The sequence below is a fragment of the Haliaeetus albicilla genome, chromosome 5, assembly GCF_947461875.1.
Source record: "Haliaeetus albicilla chromosome 5, bHalAlb1.1, whole genome shotgun sequence".
In the NCBI taxonomy this organism is placed as follows: Eukaryota; Metazoa; Chordata; class Aves; order Accipitriformes; family Accipitridae; genus Haliaeetus; species Haliaeetus albicilla.
This window is the reverse complement of record NC_091487.1, coordinates 7,427,223-7,449,482: the sequence shown is the minus strand read 5'-3', so window position 1 is coordinate 7,449,482 and position 22,260 is coordinate 7,427,223. Positions and strand designations below refer to the sequence as shown.

Sequence of the window (22,260 nt, the reverse complement as noted above, 5' to 3'; positions counted from 1 at the left end):
TAATTTTAAGTGTTGGGGGCAAGGCCACTTGAAGAGCTTTGATTTGTAAGATTATCTTTTCCAGGTTCTAGAAATGTTGAAAGCTGAAGGTATGTTTGCAGTATGTTATCAGTTACAAGATTGCTTACATCCTAATGGGAAAAATGCTTATTTTCTGACACGAGACCAAATGAAATCTCCACTTTGTGTCATTAACAGTTAGTTTCCTTTTGTGAGCAATTTATTGTTCAAATCACTGAAACATAGCACAGTGTTTGTGGCTTTAGAAACTTGGTTTATTTTAATTTCCCTCACTTGATTTTACAATGGACATTTTTTTCACTTCTAAACATGCACATATGTTGAAAAGATACCACTATAGGCTGAACAGAAAGATGACTGTGATCCTGTCTCATCCACTTGCACAGTGTGCCCAGGAATTACCCCACGCTTTCTGATTGACTGAATGCCCTTTGCGCATAGTGGTTGTTGCTATAAATAGTTGTTCCTTGGGGCTAGAGTTTAAAAGTCTTCAAGATTGGGAAGTCTTCAAGATTGGGAAGTCTTCAAGATTGGGAAGTCGTCTGGTTAACTTTGAATCATATTGCTGTAGCACCTAGACATAGGCAGCTCCAAATAACGGGAGCATTATGGTCTTTAGAGGCTTGATAATGAAATCCAGAGTTCAATTTATGCAAGCGCTTCATCCTCCCATGAATGAGCTTATGAATTTTGGAGCCATGGGATCAAACTCTGCAAGTACAGGAATTCTGCACGCCTTCTTGCATCTCACTTCAGAGCACCTAATTAAGATGTCATCATGACTTTTAAGAAGAGCACCTTAAACAGAAAAACACTGGAACAGTGGAGAGGTCTCAATTTCCTTGGTTTTGACTTCAAACTCCGGAGTTAAAGGACACCAAAAAGAGAGCTTAATGCCTATAAATCTTACAGTGTGAACTGATTCATGACTCAGACAAAGTGCCCAAGTCCCTAAGAGTCAGGAGAACAACCCTTTAAAATAAAGTTCGCTACTATCGCTGGAAACTTTAACCCACTGGCTTCACACTGAGGAGGTTTAAGCTGCAAATGCAGGAGAGGATTTATGTGTTCCTCTGAACAAAATACATCAGGGTAGGAAAACTTGACCCGGCAGTTTTGAGACATGCCTGCCGTAAATAACCAATTGATTGGCTGACTCGCAAAGCCATTAGCACGCGTGAGGTGCCTGCTGAGATTCAGACACCGCATAAAATGCTGGAGGTGCCAGCAAAATGGACACGGCAATTGGCTATGCAGTCGTCTTCCAGCAGACCGCTCAGAAGGGCTTGTGAAAAATGGAGCCGCTTTCATCTCGCTCGTTTGACACCGTCGCTCTGGAAGGGGATTGTGCGTGGGATCCAGTCTGTCGTGGGCAAAGGGGGAAGAAAAAAAAGAGATAAAATTACCACCTTGTGCTTGAGCAGTAAATCATCTGGAGGAGCAGAAGTATTTCAAATGAAGTTGGAGCCTTGACAGTTGCAGATGATGAGTCTTTTCTGCCATAAATCACCACAGCTGCCAAGTGGCACTGATAGGTCTGAGCTAATGGGGCTTTCCACCCCCTGAAAAGTGGCAGCAGCAGTTATAGGAGGGAGTTTGATGACTGATCACAGGCTGTCAGGTGAGAGGACCGGAGGTTATGTTTTAGTCTCTGAGAATGGGCCATTTTTACCTTTTCCCTCCATCCCTTTTCCCTCCCAAAGAATGCATGTGATACATCCATCTTCGCTCTCACTGCTGCAGCAATGGTTTCTGGACTTGTGTTGATCTTTTTGCACTGTCCCACCCTGATGGCAAGGGAAAGGGTAAGAGCAGTGAAAGGTCCCTGGAGCTCTGCTTACCAAGTCTTTCATTCTGGAGAAGACCAGGCAGTAGGAAGCGGAGCAGACATGATGCTGGTCTACACCAGACACTCATTTACACCAATCTGAGAAATACACACTGTGCAATGGAGTAGGAATCTGGGTGTAAATGGCTACACAAACAGCGGCGTAATGATGAACCTGAGCCAGCTCCTTGGGGAGGCTGCGGCTTCAGGTATTAGCCTTGAACAAGAAAAGACGGGGCTTTGTTCCAGTATCAAACACGAGATGAGGAGTGACGGCTGGGAGATAAAAGACAGGTAGGAAGAATGTGGGTATGTGAAGTTACATTCAATCCGATTCCACTCAGTCTCAAGTTCTTTGCAAGCGGTTCCTGCTCAAGGAAAGAGTGGGCCAGCACACAAGGACCAGCTCCCTGGGTAGGCATCTCCTCCTGTGTTAGCCAGATTGTCTCTTGTACTGACTTTTAGAGGAGTGAGAAAGTCGTCAGTCCTGGCACTGCCACCACTCAAACCCATTCGCTCTTTCAGAACCAGAGGATTCCTCCACTATGTAGGACTTGGGTCCCCCAGACAGTTTTTTGGTTTATGGATTAGATTCAACAGCTTTTTTTTTTTTTTCCCCAGGGAGCAACGGCCCACGAGGGAAGAATTGGTTCCAGATAACTGCATTTACACAGTATGCAAATATGCACTGGCTGAGTATTGACATGCTGCTGCCCAGGTGGTTTCCTGGTGGCTCCTCAAACATCAGAAATGGTGAGCACCAGCAGAGGATTTATCTGCTTACAGGAATCTGGCCCTATTCCTATAAACTACAAGACTGTACAAGCGTGACTGTGCCTAAAGTCTCACTAGCTAATACCAGGTTTTATTACACTATCCTACTACCCCAGCAACATCTCTCAAAGAGGCATAAATATCTTAATCTCCCCACCCAGGTCCAGACCTCCCCCCGCCCCATTTTAACGCCACCAAGATACACACTTGCATGCAGTGCTGTTCGAAGAAGCATCTGCTTGAACAAACCTTCCAGCAGAGCAATCTGCAGGACAACGACCATCACTGAAGCAAAGACCTCATCCATGCTCAAAGCACTGTCCCCAGAACTCTTTAGTCAACGCATTCAAAACACTGCGGGCTGGCATTGCTGGAGACCGGTATTCGTGATTCCTCTTCACGCTGGTTTGGCCTCTGGTCTCTAAAAGTGGAAGCTGAAGTAACAGGTACAGGGAAAAAAAAGAAATCAGTTAAGTATTTCCCAGCTATGTAATATGGAAAGATGTGGGGTCCCAGGTTGGGTGGGGTGTCTCTACTATTAGGAAGAAGAGGGAAGAGCAGGTCAAGGGAGAGAGAGTTTGTGTCTGGAAAACACAGAGTAAACTGCTGCCAAATACTTTGAATTTATTCTCCCTTTTTCTGTTGTTCTTTTTTTGAACTCAAATCAGCCTTAGGCAAGGGATCGGGGGCAAGAAGCTTTTGGGATCTTGCTTCTGTTTTGCAGGCAGTAGTTCCTTTGAATTCATGGGCTTTTCATATCAAGGAGATAAGAGTGATCATATTTAATAAGAACAGGAGCTCAGCATCTCATCTCTGACCGTAGTCAGTAATAAATGCTTTGGAAACAGGTATCAGAAAGGGAAGAGCAGTTGTCCCACACCCAGCCAGCTTCTAGCCCACAGTAGTTCAGGGTCTTCTGAAGATGTTGTATCCATACGGCTTCTGCAGGGAATAGGCACTGTTTGTGCTGTTTTCCCTGAGTTTGTTTAATCCTACCCTTTGAAAGTTTTAGCCACCACAACATCACTAGCGAGGCATCCTGCAGTGCCATGAAGCCTGTTAGAAAAGTGGTTCCTTCTGCTTGCTTTGAGCTTGCTCTTGGGCAATTTCTTCAGGCACCATCTAGTCCTGGTTTTATGGGATAAAGTGACTAACAGCTCCATATTCACTTCATAAATACCAAGAGCTCAATCCATGTCCCCTCCTTGCTAGCTTCTTTCCACAAGTGTCTTACTCTCTGAACTGCCCATTTTTTGGAAACCTAACACTACATTTTGTACAAGTATTTTTCTATGGGTGAGAAAATACTTGATTTTGGAAGTGTCATTTTAATACACACAGCGCAAATGTTTATAAATACATACCTGCACACAGACAGGGCGCTTGTCAAAACACATTCAAAGGATACCTAGGTTCTTTCATGTATTACATACTCGGAGTGAAAATAACAAGCTATATTTAACCCAGATCCAAGCCCGGACTAAATTATTTTAAAGGTCAATTAAAGAACAGAAAATCTCACTAGCTAAGAGATAAAAAGCTCCCATTCATCTGCATTTCCAAAAGCTTTAACAGAACTAAAGCACAGAATGAGAAATCGTAATTAAGTACAATTTCATATAAAAGTCATTGACAACTCCAAGTTTCCGTACCTGCCAAGACCTGAATTCAGATGACTGCATTTGGCCTACAGCAGTTGATGGAAACTCCATCACTCACCACGCTGATGTAGTTGTTTGGAAACCAACGGCTCTTGGCACAGAAAATACATTTCAGCTTCTGTTGAATGACTGCACATATGATGAGCAGAAGACGAGATAGACTAATAGCCGGTGTTCAAATTTGAATTATGTTTTGGCTGGTGCTTAAAGTTCAGGTCTGAGGCCAAGTGAAGGCTAGAATTTAGCCTGCAATGTAATCCTGAAATCACATGGACTGTTCTCCTCAGGTATGTGACTCGGTGGCAGAGACCCAGGGGTATTTTCTCGCTTGCGATCGCGAGTCCGTCAGTTTGGCAGACGCCGCTGTGCTTGCTGCATTCCTGTTCTTTGGCCCTATGTGAGTCAGCTCTGGAAAACTCTTATTTGACCACAACTGGAAAAGAAAGAGAGAAAAAAAACCCAAGCCAAAACCCACAGATCAAATTTGTAGGATGGGTTTGAACCACAGAGTCCAGTTTTCTGCCCCAGCAGCCTGCATGATCTCAGCTCAGAGATTCCGGTGCAGTTCCCGCAGCGGTCACAGACAGCAATCACCCAACCTGAGCCAGGCAGGCAATAGCAGCCCAGCCGGGAGGGCAATGAATGCAGCGAGCCAAATCCCTGAAGAAACACCAGGATTCGTTCTCTCTGGCTGCTTGGAAAAGCTATTTGCAGAACTTAACACCTTCCTTCAACCTCAGAACACCTCCTTGGGTAAACATAATCACCTTCCAGGTTTCGGCCTTACACAGAAAGAGATCAGTCCACATTGGAATGATATTTAGCACAGGTCACAGTTTAAAATGCCATCAAAAATATCTGGAAGGGCATTCAGGTTTCGGATTTGCCATCAGCCCTAAGGTGAGGACACCTTGGCGCGTCTGCTCAAGGCGTGGATTTGTGATGTGCACCAAAACATTTGTGCAATGAGCAGAAATGATGGCCTGGCTCCATTTCTTGTGTAGTCTGCAATTTCTTAACATGTCCGACACACTGGGAACCCATTTGAAATGCAGTGATGGAAAACTTGGAAAGCAAATGGAAGTGAAGAAAAGCCCTTGGTGTAATTTTACAGCGTGTGAAAGACTTAAAGCAAGAAACACAACCAGATGCCACAAGGAAACTACTTTCAATTAGTTCTGCTTTGTGTTATACCTACTGATGAAAAATAAAAACAAATTCATTCTGTCAACAGCTCTATCTATAGCATAATCCTTAAATGAACTCATCCGTCAAACTGGTCCTCTGGCAAAACACATTACAATCCCTGTTTCTCAGCTGTGTGAATCAATCATCTGTTTCCCAAACCCATTGGTCAAGATCTTAGGAACCCAATATATTTTTATTGCGCTAAACAAGCCAGTTGCAGGGCACCACCTTCACCACAGCACCTATGTACAAAGTGTTCATCTATTAGCAAACTCTGCGATTTCAGGGGAGCTATTCCCCCATCAAGGTTACGTGGTAAATGTGCCTGACCTGGAACAAAAGCAAACCTCGACCTTCCTGCCCCAGCAGCTTACATGGGAGCGGCTCACAGCTGGACAAAGAAAGAGCACCAAAGAACAAACCAAATTTCTTTCTAGGTGGACAGTTCAGAAAGTTGTGGACAGTTCAGAAAGTGATGTTTGAAAGGACATAGACATTTTTGAAGATATGGAGGTATTTTTATGTTTTTTTTAAGACAAAGCTAATGGTTCATGCTGAAGTTGCAGCAAAAGAATCCCACCAAACAGCACAGACATCGCTGGCAGTATTCAGTAGCATTTGCAATATTTCTCAGTGGTGCATGTTCCCCATCCTCGATGCAGGAGGACCTTGAAGAGGGCGTCCCTTCCCAGGGCTCTGAAGGCTGCTGCAGCCCAAGAGCACACCCTCCTTCAAGCAAAGGCATCCTGTCAGAGGGAGACCTGCTCTCATTCCCATGTTATCGATGGGAATATACAGGTACAGCCAAACTCCATCCTAGATGCACAAGGGGATGTAGGTGTGGGGGTTTCCAGGGGTTTCGGTGCCAAACATCCCATGCCAGGCTAAGAGGCTGCACTGGCCACGCTATGATCCATGCTGTGCTCTGCAGGAGCGACATCAGGATGGAGTGGTCAAAGAACAACTTTAGTCATCGTCACTAAAGGCTAAAACATGCCTCAAAGTCATCCTTGAAATCCTGTTTCCCACCAAGACTCACTCGTGCTGTGAGCAGAGACTTGTGCAGTTGGTGCTTTTGGCTTCACAATATTGGCTGATAGAAAAAAATTTACTAGAAGCATAATGCAAACCTGGGTCTTTCTTGCAAATGTAGTAGCTTAGGCAAACTGCAGCAGTGGTTTTACCTGAGGCCACGTCATGAAAGGTTATTACTTAGTTGCATTTTAACTAATAAAAGACAACTTCTATGAAATTTACTGGGAATCTCTCAAAATAATTTAAGACGCAGATACCAGTGCAGACATCTAAGGAATTTTGAGCAAAGCAGACATATCAAGGACACCCTGGTCCTACTGTCCCAGCAACAGTACCAGCTACTCTTGGCATCGCAGGAGCAGCAATATCTGACCAGTAGTGTACTACTAGTTCAAGAGAAACTTCCATCCATCTTCCATGGGTGTTACCTGGGATATTTGGGAAATTTTTCTTCTGGGTTTGAAAATTTTTGATGTAAGTCTTTACAAAAAGCCAAACGTTTCAGAAAGATCTGGGTAACATTTCCTCGAATCCTGGGGGCAAGCAGAATGGCAGAAGACTCTCCCCACCAACCAGCAGATCTTACAGAGGTCTGTTATTCATCAGCGTGGATCAACATGAAAAGTGCCCAGAGAAGTACCTCTGAATACAGTGGAGGAAGCTGAGCGAGTTATGAGGCTTAAAAAAAAATAGAACATGAACTTTTTAGCCACATTTTTAACAATATCAGAGTTTACTGCAAGGCTGGGCAGACTGGAGAAAAGCAAGATACATCCACAGTGTGGCAACCTACCTCTACCAGGATGAAGACCAACCATGGCCAAACTCAAGGGAACCATGTGCCCACTTCAGCAGGTACTGGGTCTCCACTGCAGGGGAACACTGAAGAGGCCCGTTGGTGCATACAGCTGTCAAATTTCACTGCAGAAAGCGGCAAAGGCAACAGGACTCATAGTTTGGTGTGGATTTTGATAGCTCAGATATATCTGCCCAGGGTTTCCAGACCTGGCCGGTCTCGGCGCTGGGCGTGGCAGTCCGAGGAGGAGGAAGGGAGGAATTCATCTGAGCTGAAATCAAAGTCAGACTTCCCCAAGGAACAAAGCCGTGGCTCCCGGAGATGCGTACGCTGGGGGAATCTCGGGGCAGACAGGTGCCTGGCCCACATCCGTGCGTGGGGACAGACAGGGAATTTTGTCAGCTGAATGTCTCCAGCACCGATATCCTTGGGAGGAATGAAAAGTTGCCAGCAGAGCTGGCCAAAAAAAACCAAACCAAACAAGGCATGTATCACTGGAGAGTCAAATAATCCCCATGCAGCAAACAAAGTCAAGTTTGAGGAACAAAACCTCACTGCTCACAGGCAGTGGCTGCTGAGGGCATGTGTACTGTGGAACCAGCCTCTGGAAAGTCATCTGGTGTTCATCTTCCCTAACCCCAAAAAAACCAACCACACATCCCCCGGCATCACCATGGAGAAGCAGCTTTAGCATCTTTCCTCTGTCAGAGGAGACACACACACACACACCCCTCCCTGCAAGCAGCAGAAGGGATGCACTTAGCTCTGGCCAGGACCTCGTTCCCTTCTTTATTGAAGGACCTGCTGTAATTCCATGCCCTGCAGGGTGAGCTGAAGCCATCCACCTCTCTTGTCCTCACTGGCTCATCCTTCAAAAGCTCATCTATAAATGAAGCTGAAAGACCTGCTAAGGGCATCGCCAGATCCAAGCATTCAAGCCCCTGAGTCAGCCCTACACCCTGCTCATGAGCTGGCGTTAAAACGCCATGAGGTTTTTCACAATGATGCCTTGAGCATGCCTTCGCTGTGCTTTACGTCCCAGACCTGCTCTACAATCACAAGAAGTAGAAGGATTTTTCTTTTCAAAGATGAAATTCTGTCTGCTGGCACAACCTTAGAGCCTGAAGCCTCTGTATGAGTATCAGGTATTGCTAATTCATACCAAAGCAGTGAAAATTGGCGACATAGCACAGTTCTGCTGCTTACCCAGAGACTCTGGAGTCAGATTTTGGCACAGACACAGGATCACTTAGGGAAAAAAAAAAATCCACATCAGTGCCATTAATGAAGTATCAGGCAGATACTTGAATTCTGATGGAGATAAACATAATCTGTTCCATTCAAGGAAGGGTGAAAACTACGCTAAATGTTCATAGCATTTCAGAAAGAAAAAAAATAATTATTTAGATGAGGCAGACACAAGAACCAACATCAAATCCAGTCCCTGTTGGTCACCTCCCAAAATCTCCAGGGGAAGACAGCAGATGCCCAGGGGCAGATGTAGGCCCGGCTGTGGGGTCAGAGCTGCTTTGGGCTTTTCCCACCATGACGATGCTGCGGGCCAGGGCAACGTTTTCCTACCTCGAAACAAGCTTTGTTTTGCCGAGGTTTTTTGGCATAACCAAAGCAGCACAATCCAAGGCAAACCATGCAATTCTCAAAAACAGCTTAGATGATAAACAAGAGGGCGGCTGCCCAGCATCTAATGTCGATAGAGGGGTTGGGGGCTCACCCCGGCAGGGTGCGGAGGACCGCGCTGCAGACCCCCTGGCCTTACTGTTGGGACATTTGTGCTCCCGGTCCCTGTGTCCCGCTGTCCTTGGGAAGCTGCCCTGAACACTTGGACCCTTCACATCCCCGGGATGGCGATCACCCCCCTCCAGGCCCGGCGCTGAGGCAAGCTATAAATATTCCTCCCAACTTTCCCTCATCGCTCAAGCCCCTGGCAGCCCGGCAGTGTCCGCAGTCTCTGTGGAGCAACCCACAGCCCCGGGCCGGCGCGGAGGCAGCACCTGCTTCCCTCTCCCAGCGGGATGCCCGCGGATGCTCGGAGCCCCAGGGGTGACGGGACATCCCGGCAGGCTCTCCCAGAGACACCAGCAGATTAGCGGCTCTATTTTTCAAGCGGATCCTCTCCCATCCCCTCCAACTTTCATTCAACTTACAAGAATTTAAGACAACTTGGCAGGACAGGCAGGATCTATATATAAACACCGGTGGCCATTTCGTCAAACAAACGCTGATGAGCAAATGGCCTCTGTACCTGGAATGCGGGTTTATGCAAGTGACAGGTCAGCAAAGCAGCTGCCCTCTTTCCTCGCAGCACAATGGGGATAGCAGAGATGCCATCAGCACTATTTTTTTCCTACCCTGCTGTGTGCTAAAAAATTTATTCTAGGAACATTAGGGAGCAGGGGAGTAAAAATAGATATGCAGGTTCAGCAAATTGCTCTCTCCACTCCTTGTGTTTCAACCTTTTTTTGCAGAGAATAGAAGCAAAAAGGGTTGTGCTATTAAACTGTGTGTTTGCTCAGCAGCTCCTGGTAACGACACTTGCTGCTTTCTGAGCTCATTTTAAAAAATGTTTCCAGCAAGCTGGGCATTTCTGCGGTTCCAATTAAACCAGAAAAGATGAGTCTTCAAACAGATCAGCCTGGGTGGGAAGTGTCAAAACATTTACTGCAATGGCCCCCATTGAAGTTAAGTTTTGCTTATCACTATTGGCAGCAACTAATGTTAACCACATGGTGAAAGAAAGTTAGAAATAAGGTTTACTTTGCTCCAAGACCTCTTGCCTGGGGGTGAGCAGCCTGCAGAGCCGTCCTGGGCACCGGTCCCAGTCCCTCGTGCTCTCACCACCCCAGCCCTGAGCCCCACGCGTGTCCCAACACCGAGGCCGGGTGGGAGGCAGCTCCTGCAGCCGCTCGCTGAAGTTTTGGCTCAGTGAAGCTCAGCAGACACCAAACCGGCTGGAGCTGCTGGGATGCAGCAACGAAGCCTGCGGCTGCTGTGCCCGTGCAACATGCCCGTCGCAGGGGGCTGTGATGAACAATTTTGCCTGGTCCCAGAAGTGACAGTGGTTAAATAATCCCGGTGCCAACGCTGGTGGAGTCATTTTGGTAAAGCAGCCTGGGAGGTGCCGTGCTGGCGCTGGGAGCATCTCCCACCCACTGAGGCACCTCCCGTGACTTTTTTAGACCCTCAGGGACAGGCAGTTGTGTTTATGGCCAGCTCAGAAGGGGCTGAGTGACAGGCTTTGACCTTAGGCTCTCCTCTGGTTTCCTTGAAGGCGGAGGATGAGGCTGCAAGATGGGTCACCACGGCCATCGTGGGGGGTGAGGGCAGAGCAGGCAACCATCACAGGGAGATGCCGGCTAGGTGGGACACGGGGGGTGATGTCCCCATCCCAGCCCTGCAGAGCCCCTGCACAGCAGGGATGGTGCCACACTCTGTGCCGGGTCAGCAAAACACAGTTTCAAGAGGCAACCCAACAAATCCTTCCTCTCCCCTTGCTCCCTCCTCCCCTCCACTCTCGGCTACCTTCCTCCTGCCCCAGGGGGGGGACAGCAGGGCCGGGCAATCCCTTTGCCTTGGTGATCTTTAGCCTTGGCCTCTCTGCAGTTGGAGCAACCTACAACAGTTCTGCAGCCACTCCAGGACCAGCTCAGTTGTGCCAGAGCCCAGGCTGGGCAAAGGGAGCCCGTCTTTAGGGGCTGGATCCTGAAGATTCAGGCTTTATTGAAAGCCTCTGGCATTTAGGCTCCTAAACACTTCCATCGGACTCCGCTTTTTAGACTTTCCCAGTCAAGCGCGTTCCCTCTGCAGCACAGAAAGGGACTTCAATTCCCAGCTTCCCAAGAGCTCATTTAACAGCGAGCTGTAGGGACTGGAGAGAAGACAAGGAATTTTAATAGAAGGCAAATTAAGCACTTTATAAGTCAATTCCAAATTGATTTATATGGCCAAGGCTGCTCTGCTACCCTTTCACAGTAGAAAGATCCCTAAAGAAAACAGCTTCAAAGGACCAATCCAACTCTCCTTGAAGCCAGGAGACACAAACCCTGTAAGTCAAAGCTGGGGCTAAAACTTACACAAAAACCTCAAAACTCTCAAAATCACCATTCGATAGATCGCCTCCACAGTCCCCTGAATCTGAAATGCTGGAGCCTAACGGATAACGCTGAGCTATCAAAACACTAACGTACGTGGAGTTTCTTTATGCCTAGTGAAATGCTGTGCTTAGCATTACATTTTTAAAAGACTTGATTTCTCAGCATTAAGGTTCATTTCAAAGCAAGGAATTTTACTTGGCCTCTCCCGGGACCCCTAAAGCCCTTGTGTTTGTATTCTAGCCCGGCGAGGGAGTGAGGGGTGGTGAGGAAGCACTCAAGCCAAATATTTCCCCCTTCTCAGCATGCTGGAGAATGTGCGGTGACACCTCTGCTCAAAGGGAAAGGCCTTGTTTAGACAAGACGTGGCAAACACAAGGCCCCTGCCCTGGTGGAATGGCTTCAGTGGATGGAAGGACAAATATCGACTTTCAGAATTTGTGGGGGAAAAAAAATTATATCTGTCCATGGTTTCTATGTATCTCCAGCCTGGGGCTTTGCATCCCCTGGGGAAACATCATTCCTTGGCTTCCGACCCACCAAATTGAACTGTCAGATTAAGGAATGGCAAGACAGACGTCTTCAACTAACATTTGGCAGCCAGGCTGAGACAATGTCTCTCCACCATCATTCGAGTAATCTCCCTTTGGAAAAGGACCAGACGAATGTTCCCGTTGCTCAGGCAGTTCCAGAAGAAACGACTTGTAAACAGCAGCAGAAAGTGTGCCAGCAAATACCAAAAGGAAAACTGTACCATTTCAACAACAATTTTGGAGCTGGCTCCAGCAGCAACACTCTGATGAGCATTAAAAATGACCATATCCATGCAGCTCCCTGTCCCTCTGTGGCTGCCAGGGAGCATCGTGGACCTCATGGGGTGCACCTCATTGTGCAATGCCATCCCCCAAGATGTGGACCTTTCCCCCTAATCCCATCTGGTGATCACGTTGTGCAAGAGGCCTGGTTGCCCTTGACGGTATCATTGCTTGTGTAACAGCTGAGGCTGGTCTTACTCATCCCCACCTCGAACCCTTTCCAACCCTTGGGAAGGGACGTGCTGTAGTAACAGCCAGCAACCCCAAAGTGCCATGGGAATGACTCTGCTTGCACTTCACCGGTCTCAGTGCCCTCCAAACCCAAAGCAGCACACTTTCACGTGGCAGAGTTTATGAATAAATATCAACTGATATAACGAAAGGGCTTTTAGCTCTTCACTCCACCTTTCCTTACTACTAGTGCCTGGCAAGTCACAGTCTGCAAGCAGCACCTCGCTGTGCTGCACCGCTCGTCAGAAAAGTGCACGTCCAGGAGGGATAGAAGAACCAAAGTCCTGAAGATGCAGCAATGGCTGGGGCATAAATTCCACATATCTTCTTTGAGACAAATCACAACATCAAAACAACATCAAAAGGGCAGCAAAGGCTATAACCCACCTCTGGAGTCCGGGTGGAGGAATGGACTATGGAAGTGTTGAGTCTCAGATGCTTTCCAGTAACCTCAGCTCTCCCTGTTTGAGCAAAGTCACCTCCAGACAGACCTTCCGTATGCATCCCTTATGTACCACGTGGGATTTCACCTCTAGCTCTCTGCACCTCCGAACTCCAAGCCCTGAAGAACTTGGTCAGCACCTGGTCAGTGAGCAAATCCCCCTGCACCCCCACCCCAAGCCCAGGGGTGAGGGAGCCTCCAGACGGGCCCCTATGACTGCGCAGTGACTGGTAATGAAAACGGACGAAGAGGAGGAGCTTGATGTCATTTCAGAAGTTCTCCCCAATGCCAGACACACAGAGGTTAACAGGTAGCCCCTCGGCACAGCTTCTGCCCAGGCTGTCTCTGCATCCGCATCTGGTAGCCACCAACACGAACATGATTCTGTCTCACCTCTCAAGCTCTTCAAAGCTTACGCCTGAAGGATCAAACATCGATTTATATATTTAGAGAGGGAAACTGTGGACAACAAAAAGCACGAATTCAGCCACTTCTCCCTTTAACAGGGATGGAAGCTGTTCATCAAAATCTCGAAGCAAAACTCTAAACACACGTCCTACCAACTATCCCCAGTGCCAGACCTGTAAAAAGCTATAAAATACACAGGCGACTTAAACCCTTCCTATAGGAGATTCACAGCCACGAGCTGCACAAACCCAGCTGGGGAAACGTTACGCTAAAGCCCCGCTTCCGGACCGACACACAAAATGAAACAGCAGAGCGTCACTGGAGGAGGCGAGAATAAGGCCTGAGATTTTCATGGCCCTTGACTCCAGCCCTGTGGGTTCTGCACTGTCATAACCACATCCCAAATCTTTTCTCCATCCCTGTGTGTAAATCCCATTATCAAGCAGAGCTACCTGGGAGGGTGGAGAGACCAGGCTCCCCGGAACACTGTCCCACTCCAGTCGATGGAGCCACGAGACTGGGCTCCTGAAAGGCAACGGCCTGTAACGACAGCCCCGAGCTTCCAGGGCTCATTAACTCTCCTCTGGCCACGATGCATGGAGCAGTAATTTCCACCCTCGGTCTTCAGAAAAGTAGTTCTGCAACCCGGGCCGATTAGCCACCGCACCAGCCTCCCCATCCGTCATATAAATCTAGTGCCTTCGATTACATCATGCCAGAAAACTGAAACGTAAGTCAGATGGTGAAGGCATTAATGGCAGCACCATAAAGGCTCAACAATGCAAACCTTCCCAAAATGAACTGTCTTGACCTTCGCTGGGCTGACAATAAAAGTGTGACATCATGTGCAAATGAGCTTTAAATTTAAACCAGGTGCGGAGAGCTGCCTGGTGTCATGTGGCTGCTGTATAAACCACCGACATGCGAGCAGCGATGCTGGAGGCAAGAGACATGCCAAGCACAGACAGGACCCACTCTGCAACAAAAACAGGTACGAGCAGCTGGTGCAGTGCAAAACCAAATTCTGCATCGCACTTGAAAAAGCCGGGGGTTTTGCCATTTGGTACCGGTTCTAGCTGGGGCAAATGTTATAAAGTAAACACAAATTTGCTGATACACATTTCCATGTGTGTGAGCATTCAGACAGCTCTGGAATCGAGCCAGCAGCACAATAATGAGGTTTTTCCATTTTTCGCTTCTATTCAGGACTCCCTTAGACCTTGCAAAGCGCTTGGAGCTGTGCTCACAGGTTGTCAGTCACAGCTATTAGAGGACCACAATTTATAGCCAAAAAGCGCATCCCTGCTCCATGGCAGCCATCATCCCTCTTGTTACTACCCCGCAACGAAATGTTTCGTCTTCCCCGGCTGCCCCTCACCTTGCTGCACAAGGTGGCCCTTCCCAAAGGGGTTTCCATGAGCAGTTTTTCACCCTGTTTTGCAGTTTTTTCACCCTGTTTTGCACTGCCAGGCCAGCCGGGCACCCACTGCCCACAGCCTGGAGGCAGCACTGGCTCAGGGCGGCACGCCGCACGGCTACAGCCTCCAGGATCTCTTCTGCTGCCTCTTGTTTTATAGAGGGGAGCAGAACAGCGCAGAAGAGGCAGGTTTGCTGTCAATGAAACCAATACCTGAGAGGACATCAACTGCACTTCTCGCTGGATAAGTTATTTTTTGCATCCTTTGTGTTTTGGAGAGCATAGTTCAAAGGGTAAAATCAAGCACCAAGAGTAGACGGGTCCAGGAGGAACAATTCATAACAGCTTTCCGGACCATGTCCCACATCCATTTCAAGCCGGGTGCTGCAAGACATCGCCTGCAGAACAGAGCAGGGATCACACACAACTATGCGGAGGAAGGAGAACACTTGTAAGTGCACAAATATGCTACCACCACCAAACCAGGAATGACTTTTAAGAACACCCTTCCCAGGTGAAAGTGATGCTGCCGCCTGAGCTGGGCCCAGCAGCAACACCACTGCACGTCAGAAACTAACTGCAGAGATGACAACGCTTAGTTATTTCACTAAGCAGGCACGTTACGCACAAAGCAAAGATGACAATCGCATGAGTTACGCAAGTACTGTTCTTTATTTTCTGATTTTTTTGGAACATGTCCTGGCTGTTCCATAGGGAATCTGAGGGAGGGAGAACTCAAAATAGGAAATCTGTTGTACAACTTACAGGTTTGACATGAGCTAGGCAATTTTTACATACAGATAATTCTTAATTTCTTTTAAGAATTCCAATTCCACATGAAGCGTGGTTGAATGATCACTACTGAAACACAAATACCAAAACCACCACCACAAACTGTAGAAATTAGGCAGCACTTTTGTAATACTGAAAATTCTCTCCCACCAGCAGTCATTAGGAAGGAGCAGTAAACATGTCCAAAGGTTTTTCAGCATGCAGAGCAACTACAACTAATGCTTTCAAGACGAAAGTCAACTGTAAACCAACAATTTCAGGTAAAGTGTTAAATTAAATCTAATTGGGAAAGGAGTTCTACAACAATCCATGTTACTTTAGCTCCTGGACTGATCTGAATTTCAATCTTTAGTTACAGAAAGTTAGAGAGCACATTAGGATGCCCACTATAGAAAGAAGAATATTAATTTTCATCTCCTTAAGTAGGGACATTTGGAAACAAGTTGAATAATCTTAAAGTATTTGTAGTGATGCATCGGTAAATATGTCCATCTCTCTCTACTTTTTACAGAAATATCAGTGTCAGCCACATGAAGAGCCCAGGCTGCTGAACTGGCAGGACTCTGAATCTCCCTTTGGCTCAGTAAGGGCTCAGGAGCTGGCCTGCCAGAGAGGTACGGCTCCGCGGTAGTGGGGACATCATTGATATTTCTATCCAGAACAGACATACTTCTGTTTATCACATGCAATGCTGAATGCACATCGGCTGATGCTCATGAAAGCATTTCATATTCTTCACAAATAATCCTCAAAACTAATTTTAGGAATTTATTTTAAATGAGCTGGCCATATTGGGTCAGGCAAAATACCCACATAGTTCCATAACCCTGCTCTACTTCTGGCTTGAGGAGATGCCTATGGAGCCTCAAAAGAGGCAAGTGTGGACTGACAGGTCCTCTGTGTCCTTGCAGCCTCCATGGACTAAAGTCATTGGAGCACTGACTTCCAGATCCATACCAAAATTATACCTTGTGCAGCATGAGAAATAGAGTAATAAAAGTACAAGTCCATATTCTCTCTCATGCAGACAATGTGCTTACAAGCTGCTCAAGGATTTAACATTTGCCCTGGCACCTCAGTCAGACAGATCCCATTATACCATCATGTTTTCATCCTCATTAGGAGGATTGCAAGGGTAGGAAATATGGCACCTCGAGTATATTACACGACACAATTATTTACGAACTTTAAATCTGCACAGTCTTCCTATGTTGCAAAGTTAAGATGTCTCCATGTTTCGAGACAAAATTCTTACAAGATCAGACAAGATGGGCACACCAACAAGGTCTGCCCATGTCTAGCATTGACCTTCAGTGCGGTGCAGCAGTGCACACTCGGTGAAAATCAAGCCCGCAGGGCATGGATAAAGCGGTGCTTTCCCTGATCCATACCCTCTCGCCCAGGCTGCACTCCTCCTAATGATCACTCAGACTGTCCAGCTAACAGCACATTCCTGCTCAGTGCCATGTAACTGGTATTAACACAAAACTGAAGTGAAGGGGAAGGTGAAAGGAGGGACAGAGAGAGGACAGGACAGTTTCACAGTGTCTCGATTTTCACTATACAGGGACACAAGAGAGAAATTTAAACATGCTTATTGCCATGAAAATCAATATATTAAGATACAAACTGCTTAGAAACATGGCAATAAAACACGAGCATTTGCCACAATACAAAGGCAGGTTTGGAGCTCTTTTGTTTTGCAGCACTTGTTCCTGCAATGCTGCTTACAGGAGACACTCTCCACACCCAGCTTACTGCAGTCCATCTGAAATTTGAGCAGCCTTCCAATGGACAAGGAATGGAAATAGGAGAAAGAGAGAAAACAAATCAAAGGTAACCAATTAATTCTCATCCCTTACATTGTTGTTCTTGCTCAGTTGGGGAAAGGCAACCTTTCCAAGTGAGTTCAGAAATGCTGTGGGCCCCTTCATCCATTCCCATCAAGTCTCCAGAAAAGAAGGTTGGAAAATGCTAACTACAGGTAATAAAGCAGAACCACTGAAATTTCTAAACCTGGAAATTCAGGGGAAAAAAAAATCTGTATACAAGAATAAAGAAAAAATATATTTTGCAACATGTGAGTGAGCAGAGTTCCAGACTGGAGGCCTGTTTTGCTCAAAAAATTCATGCTAGTGCACAACTGTAGTGAAACCTTTGCAGACACAACATTAGAACAGTCTGTGGGAGATGCAAAGGATAAAATAGTGTCCTTACTGTGCTTTTTCATTGTGGAAAACGCTCATACCTTTTTCTAAATTTGGAAACAGAAGGTCTTTCTCTTTCTGCCCTCTCCCTCTCTCCGTATTTCAAGTTATGTATCACAGAAACTTAAAAGTAGCAGTATTTCTAACTCTTTTTTCAGATGAAAGATAACACACATTCTGTAACCCCCTGTGCTGCTATCCTTTCTGCACCACAGCCAAAATGTAATAGAGCTCCAGCAGAGGTGCGAATTACTTCCATTCATCCTCACCAAGTATTAACTTCATACACTGGTATTCATCATTCCAAAGTCTACCTATTTGGATAGTTAGTTAATAGCCTGGCTATTCAGGATAATACTCAGGGATTAAAAACAATAATGTAGTGATTTCCGTGGCATTACAGGAATCAACTGCAAAATTAACACTGTATTTCAGGTATTTTCTCAGTTACATTTTTTAAGATGATGCACGCCAATCCAACTGCCTGTGTACACGCAGAGCATTACAGTGCAGGGCAAGCCTCAGCTTTTTCCGGGGGAGGAGGAAAGAGCAGAAGCTAAGCAAAACTTTGCCAACTTTCTGCACATTCACAGATAATCTAAGTCTTCAGTATTAAGTCTTGATGGTTAGAGTTTAAAATAAAGTGACTGCAGTGATTACGAGTATTACTCACCAGTATGGTACAAGAGCGTGTGAAAAATGAGAATCAATTTCCATAAAATTTCTAATTAATATTCCTCCTAAATTCTAGTGTCTGAAAAACCCCTACAGTTCATTCACATGAATGCAAGGTCTCCTGTTTTCCTAAAATGTTTTGCTTCAATCAAACAGAAAATCATTTCCTGATGTACAGCTGTCATTGCTTTCTCAAGGTACACTTTTATAAGGTAAATATTTAGCTTTTTACACTATTGCCAGAAATACCCTGAGTGGCTGAATCCCTGTAGTGTAACAAAGCCTGTGAAACGCAGCTATTAGAGGGTAGCCACAGGCAGGAAGGCAGCTACATCTGGTTATCAAGAGTTAAAACAAGCTGGGGGAGCTGCAAGAATAAAGGCAAGATGGGGAGCCTCAACCATTAATACACAATGCTGAGAAAGTCTGATCGATCCCTTGATCAAAGGAGGCCAGAGACCTCTCAAGTTAGAGCCATCCCCTACGTGCACATACACGCTTTAACCTGCTGAAGCAGAACTGCTGGACAAAGTGTGAGGTTTTAAGAGAAAAATGTGCTATCTAATGGCTGCTGCTGCTCAAAAAGGTGGTCCCACTCCTGCCACCCCCCTCACTTTTCTTGTGCCCTATGTGAGCTCACTCAGTTCATTTTTTTTTTGGCAGATAACAGGTCACATCTCGTGGTCATATTGGTTTTCTGCTAGTTAAACACCCTGACCAGGAGCCACTGCCAGTGCCACAGAAGTAGTTGTGAACTTCTGGCCAAGAGTGGACATGCTGTTTCTGGTACTGACAAACTATTAGATGGCTCAACTTGTGTCATGAAACCTCTCCTAGAAGCTTTATAATAAAAGATAACTGCAGTCTTTTCCAGGGATCCTTTTCTTTGGGATCCTACCAAAACTTCCGAGTTAGTTCCCAGGCCTCACTGTACACGTCTACTTCCATATTAAGTAGAAGAATATTCCCCAGGCAAAAAGGAGGACCAAGCTGCACCACCTGGGTGCCTTCAGGCCATCTGTCAAAAATGAAAAGTATCTTACGGATTCTGAGAGAGCCAAGTGATCTGTGGGCATGAGAAATCCTAGTTTGTCAACTCAGGAATAGAGAAGGTGATTCCAACTCTGCTATTTGCTGTTCCTCCCTATTAGACAGGTGAGGATCAAGCACATTCAATCAGGGTTATGTAAAAGTTGGCACATCAATCAGCATTTTCCAAATCCAATGTGACATAATTAAAAAGGTTAATAGCACAGACCCACTGCTAAGAAGCTAGAAATACCAGGCTCTGGGGCTAAGTCAACATATTAACAGAGCTGTCTCAGCAGGACTTTCTAGCAATAGTCAACTACATTTGCTAACTGTGCACCTTATGGAAGAAAAATTTATTCAAATGTCACTTACTCATTGCTTTCATATTACATAAATGTATTACTTCGCTATGATTCACTTGTGTCTTATTCCACTTCTCAGATGTAAAAGTGCTAAGCTAAATTAAAAGAAATATTGCATCTGGAAATAATGAAGAACTTTCCCACTCTCTGAATCTTGCCATTTGATGCTGAGGTCTCATTTCTTAACCTTACACAAGCCATTTCTGTGGAGGCTTAGCTTCCTTAGGGCATAAAGTGTCTGAAGAGATTAGGCTATTTTAAAGACATCAGATCCCATCCGATAGAAACAAATTTTAAAAACCTTACCACAATATCAGCCACTTTCATTCTACTAATGCAAGGAACTTTCGTGGTGGACACTCAATACCATATTTAACAGAGCCCAGTTGCTGTTGAAAATTGCATTCACATTTCATTTAGGCAGAAAAAGAAAAAAAAAAAAAGGAATTATAAAAGGGTACATGGAAGTTTATAGAGATCCGAGGTAAAATTAAGGTTCCATGAACGTAAAATTTCCTTTGTCTTCAACAGAGGCAGAATTTCACCTTTCAAACCCAAACCTTCTCTGACACACAGCAGTACATAAAATATAGAAACACTCTATTTCAAATATGAAACACTTGTAAAAATGGGAATAAGAGAGAAAAAGAAAAAAGTCTTTCACTTGGAGGAATACTGAGGTACATTGAATAATATTCAAAAGCAAATATTAATTGAAAAATGTCTATTATTAACTGCAAAATTCCTAGTGCTACTAAAAGCTATTATGCTAGATGGCCAAAGCCTTCTAATTTAAAAATGACTTCAGTATGATTCAAGTATACCGAGGTATAAAAACTCTACTTAAAAAAAAAAAAATTAACAAAAATCATGACGTGCCCATTAAACTGGGCTAAGGCAGTTGGTTTCTGGATCCATGTTAGAATAAATTACAGTAAACAGTTGGAATCAGGAAGTTCTTAATATGAACTGGCTGAAATTTTGGAAATTATAAAGCAATAGGAGTCTTTCACGGTTTAGGATAATGTGTGCATTATCCTAAATGCACACATCACAATATGCACATCATGATTGATGTACTATCCATCCACCTCATTATCTTCAAAAGAGAAGTTATTTCAAGGTTCTGCTTTTGTTCACCATGTGCACTAAACCATTTTTGCACTGCAGAAATTCTCAAGAGACCTTCGTACCTGTCATGATTCCACCATTAAAAACTAATATTTTAGAATGGCAAAGACTAATTGTCCAATAACTGAAGAGAGCGACTCAAGATTAAAGGAGGAACATCACTAACACAGTAAAAAAGAGCATTATTTCTTCCATAGACAGCTTTGGTCAGTGTTTTCTTTAGGATCTTCAGCACTCATTTCAGTAGTTTTGACATGTCTCTGGTTCTTGCTGTCCTTCTGAAGCTCAGTTCAGACAGTGACAATAGGCTGTTATTGATCAATCCAATTGAAAATTATTAGAACTAAACTGAGAAGGCCAACACAAATGCCAAAAATAACCAATGCACATGCCTGTGAAGAAAGAAAGAAAAGCAAAAATTAATGTTTAACTAAAGGAACCATTTTATATTTCTAAGGCTTATGATGAAAAACTGTAAGAACTGGTTTAAATACTGTCTTTTAAAATAATCTTTAATGTTTCAAATTACTCAGCCTTCAAACACAAGGTATCTGCTTAGGGGGAAACTAAACTAAGCCTGCTCTGGGATAGTTTCACTGGAAACTCTCAGAGCAGTCTGGTTTGCTTGCTCACACTATCCATCTGCCAAAAAGAAAAAAAAGAAAAAAAACAACAACAAACCAAAACCCAAAACATTTACCCTTTACAGCTCTGAGCAAATTAAGAAACTAAATTTGTATTTTACTTGAATATAATTAAAGCTACAATGGATTCTTTACATTTTTGAATAGCCAGATGATAATAAAACTACAGTTCAAGAGACAGTAGCTTGCTGATTTATAACAAGGCCCCAAATCTGTTGGAACAAGTGAAGACTTTAATGGTCAGAGAGCACCATTATTACATTTTCTTTCAGATTCCCTATTTAATCAATACAAGAGCAGCCCTATGAATCATAAGAACAGCAGAAGGACTATGTATAAACAGTTTGTCAGCATGGTAACCACTGTCATGAAGTAGCTCTGCTTCACAGTGGTTAAAACGAAGACAGTTACAGTGCAAAAAGCAGGGGACTGCACAAATTCCTGCTAGAACTTAACCTACTACACTGTAAGAGAAACCATGAAGAGGAGAAAAAAAGAAAAAAAAAAGATGGTTTTGAGAAGGCTTACATAGAAAACAAGCATAAACACTGTTTCACTTAAATGCCATTTGGCTTTGTCCCAGCTGCCCAGACAACATCAGAATAATGTGTAAAAACTGAGGAGAAATTGGATTAAAAGTCAACATCTGAAAACTATAGGGAAAAGCATGTATTCAGATCAACGGTCCGGCA

At 45.0% G+C, this 22,260-nt stretch overlaps 1 protein-coding gene and 1 long non-coding RNA gene across 7 annotated transcripts in view; both read right to left on the bottom strand.

The window, feature by feature from the left end:
* Nucleotides 1–253: 253 nt before the first annotated feature.
* Nucleotides 254–10,735, bottom strand: LOC138685392 (uncharacterized). 2 transcript variants are annotated; one of them, XR_011324611.1, is made up of 4 exons: nt 4,276–10,735; nt 2,873–3,057; nt 1,863–2,125; nt 254–1,384 (listed from the first exon to the last, which is right to left on the bottom strand). It is a non-coding gene; the product is annotated as an uncharacterized lncRNA (long non-coding RNA). The 2 variants fall into 2 exon arrangements; XR_011324610.1 differs by having other exon boundaries at nt 254–2,125.
* Nucleotides 10,736–15,374: 4,639 nt separating this feature from the next.
* SLC38A6 (solute carrier family 38 member 6) overlaps nt 15,375–22,260 on the bottom strand; it is a 46,197-nt gene continuing 39,311 nt past the window's right edge. For all 5 annotated transcript variants that reach the window (XM_069783215.1, XM_069783210.1, XM_069783213.1 and 2 more), the window contains one exon: nt 15,375–21,316. In XM_069783215.1, coding sequence (XP_069639316.1) covers nt 21,268–21,316 — 49 coding nt within the window. In that variant the 3' untranslated portion in view covers nt 15,375–21,267. The remainder of the gene's footprint in view (nt 21,317–22,260) is intronic.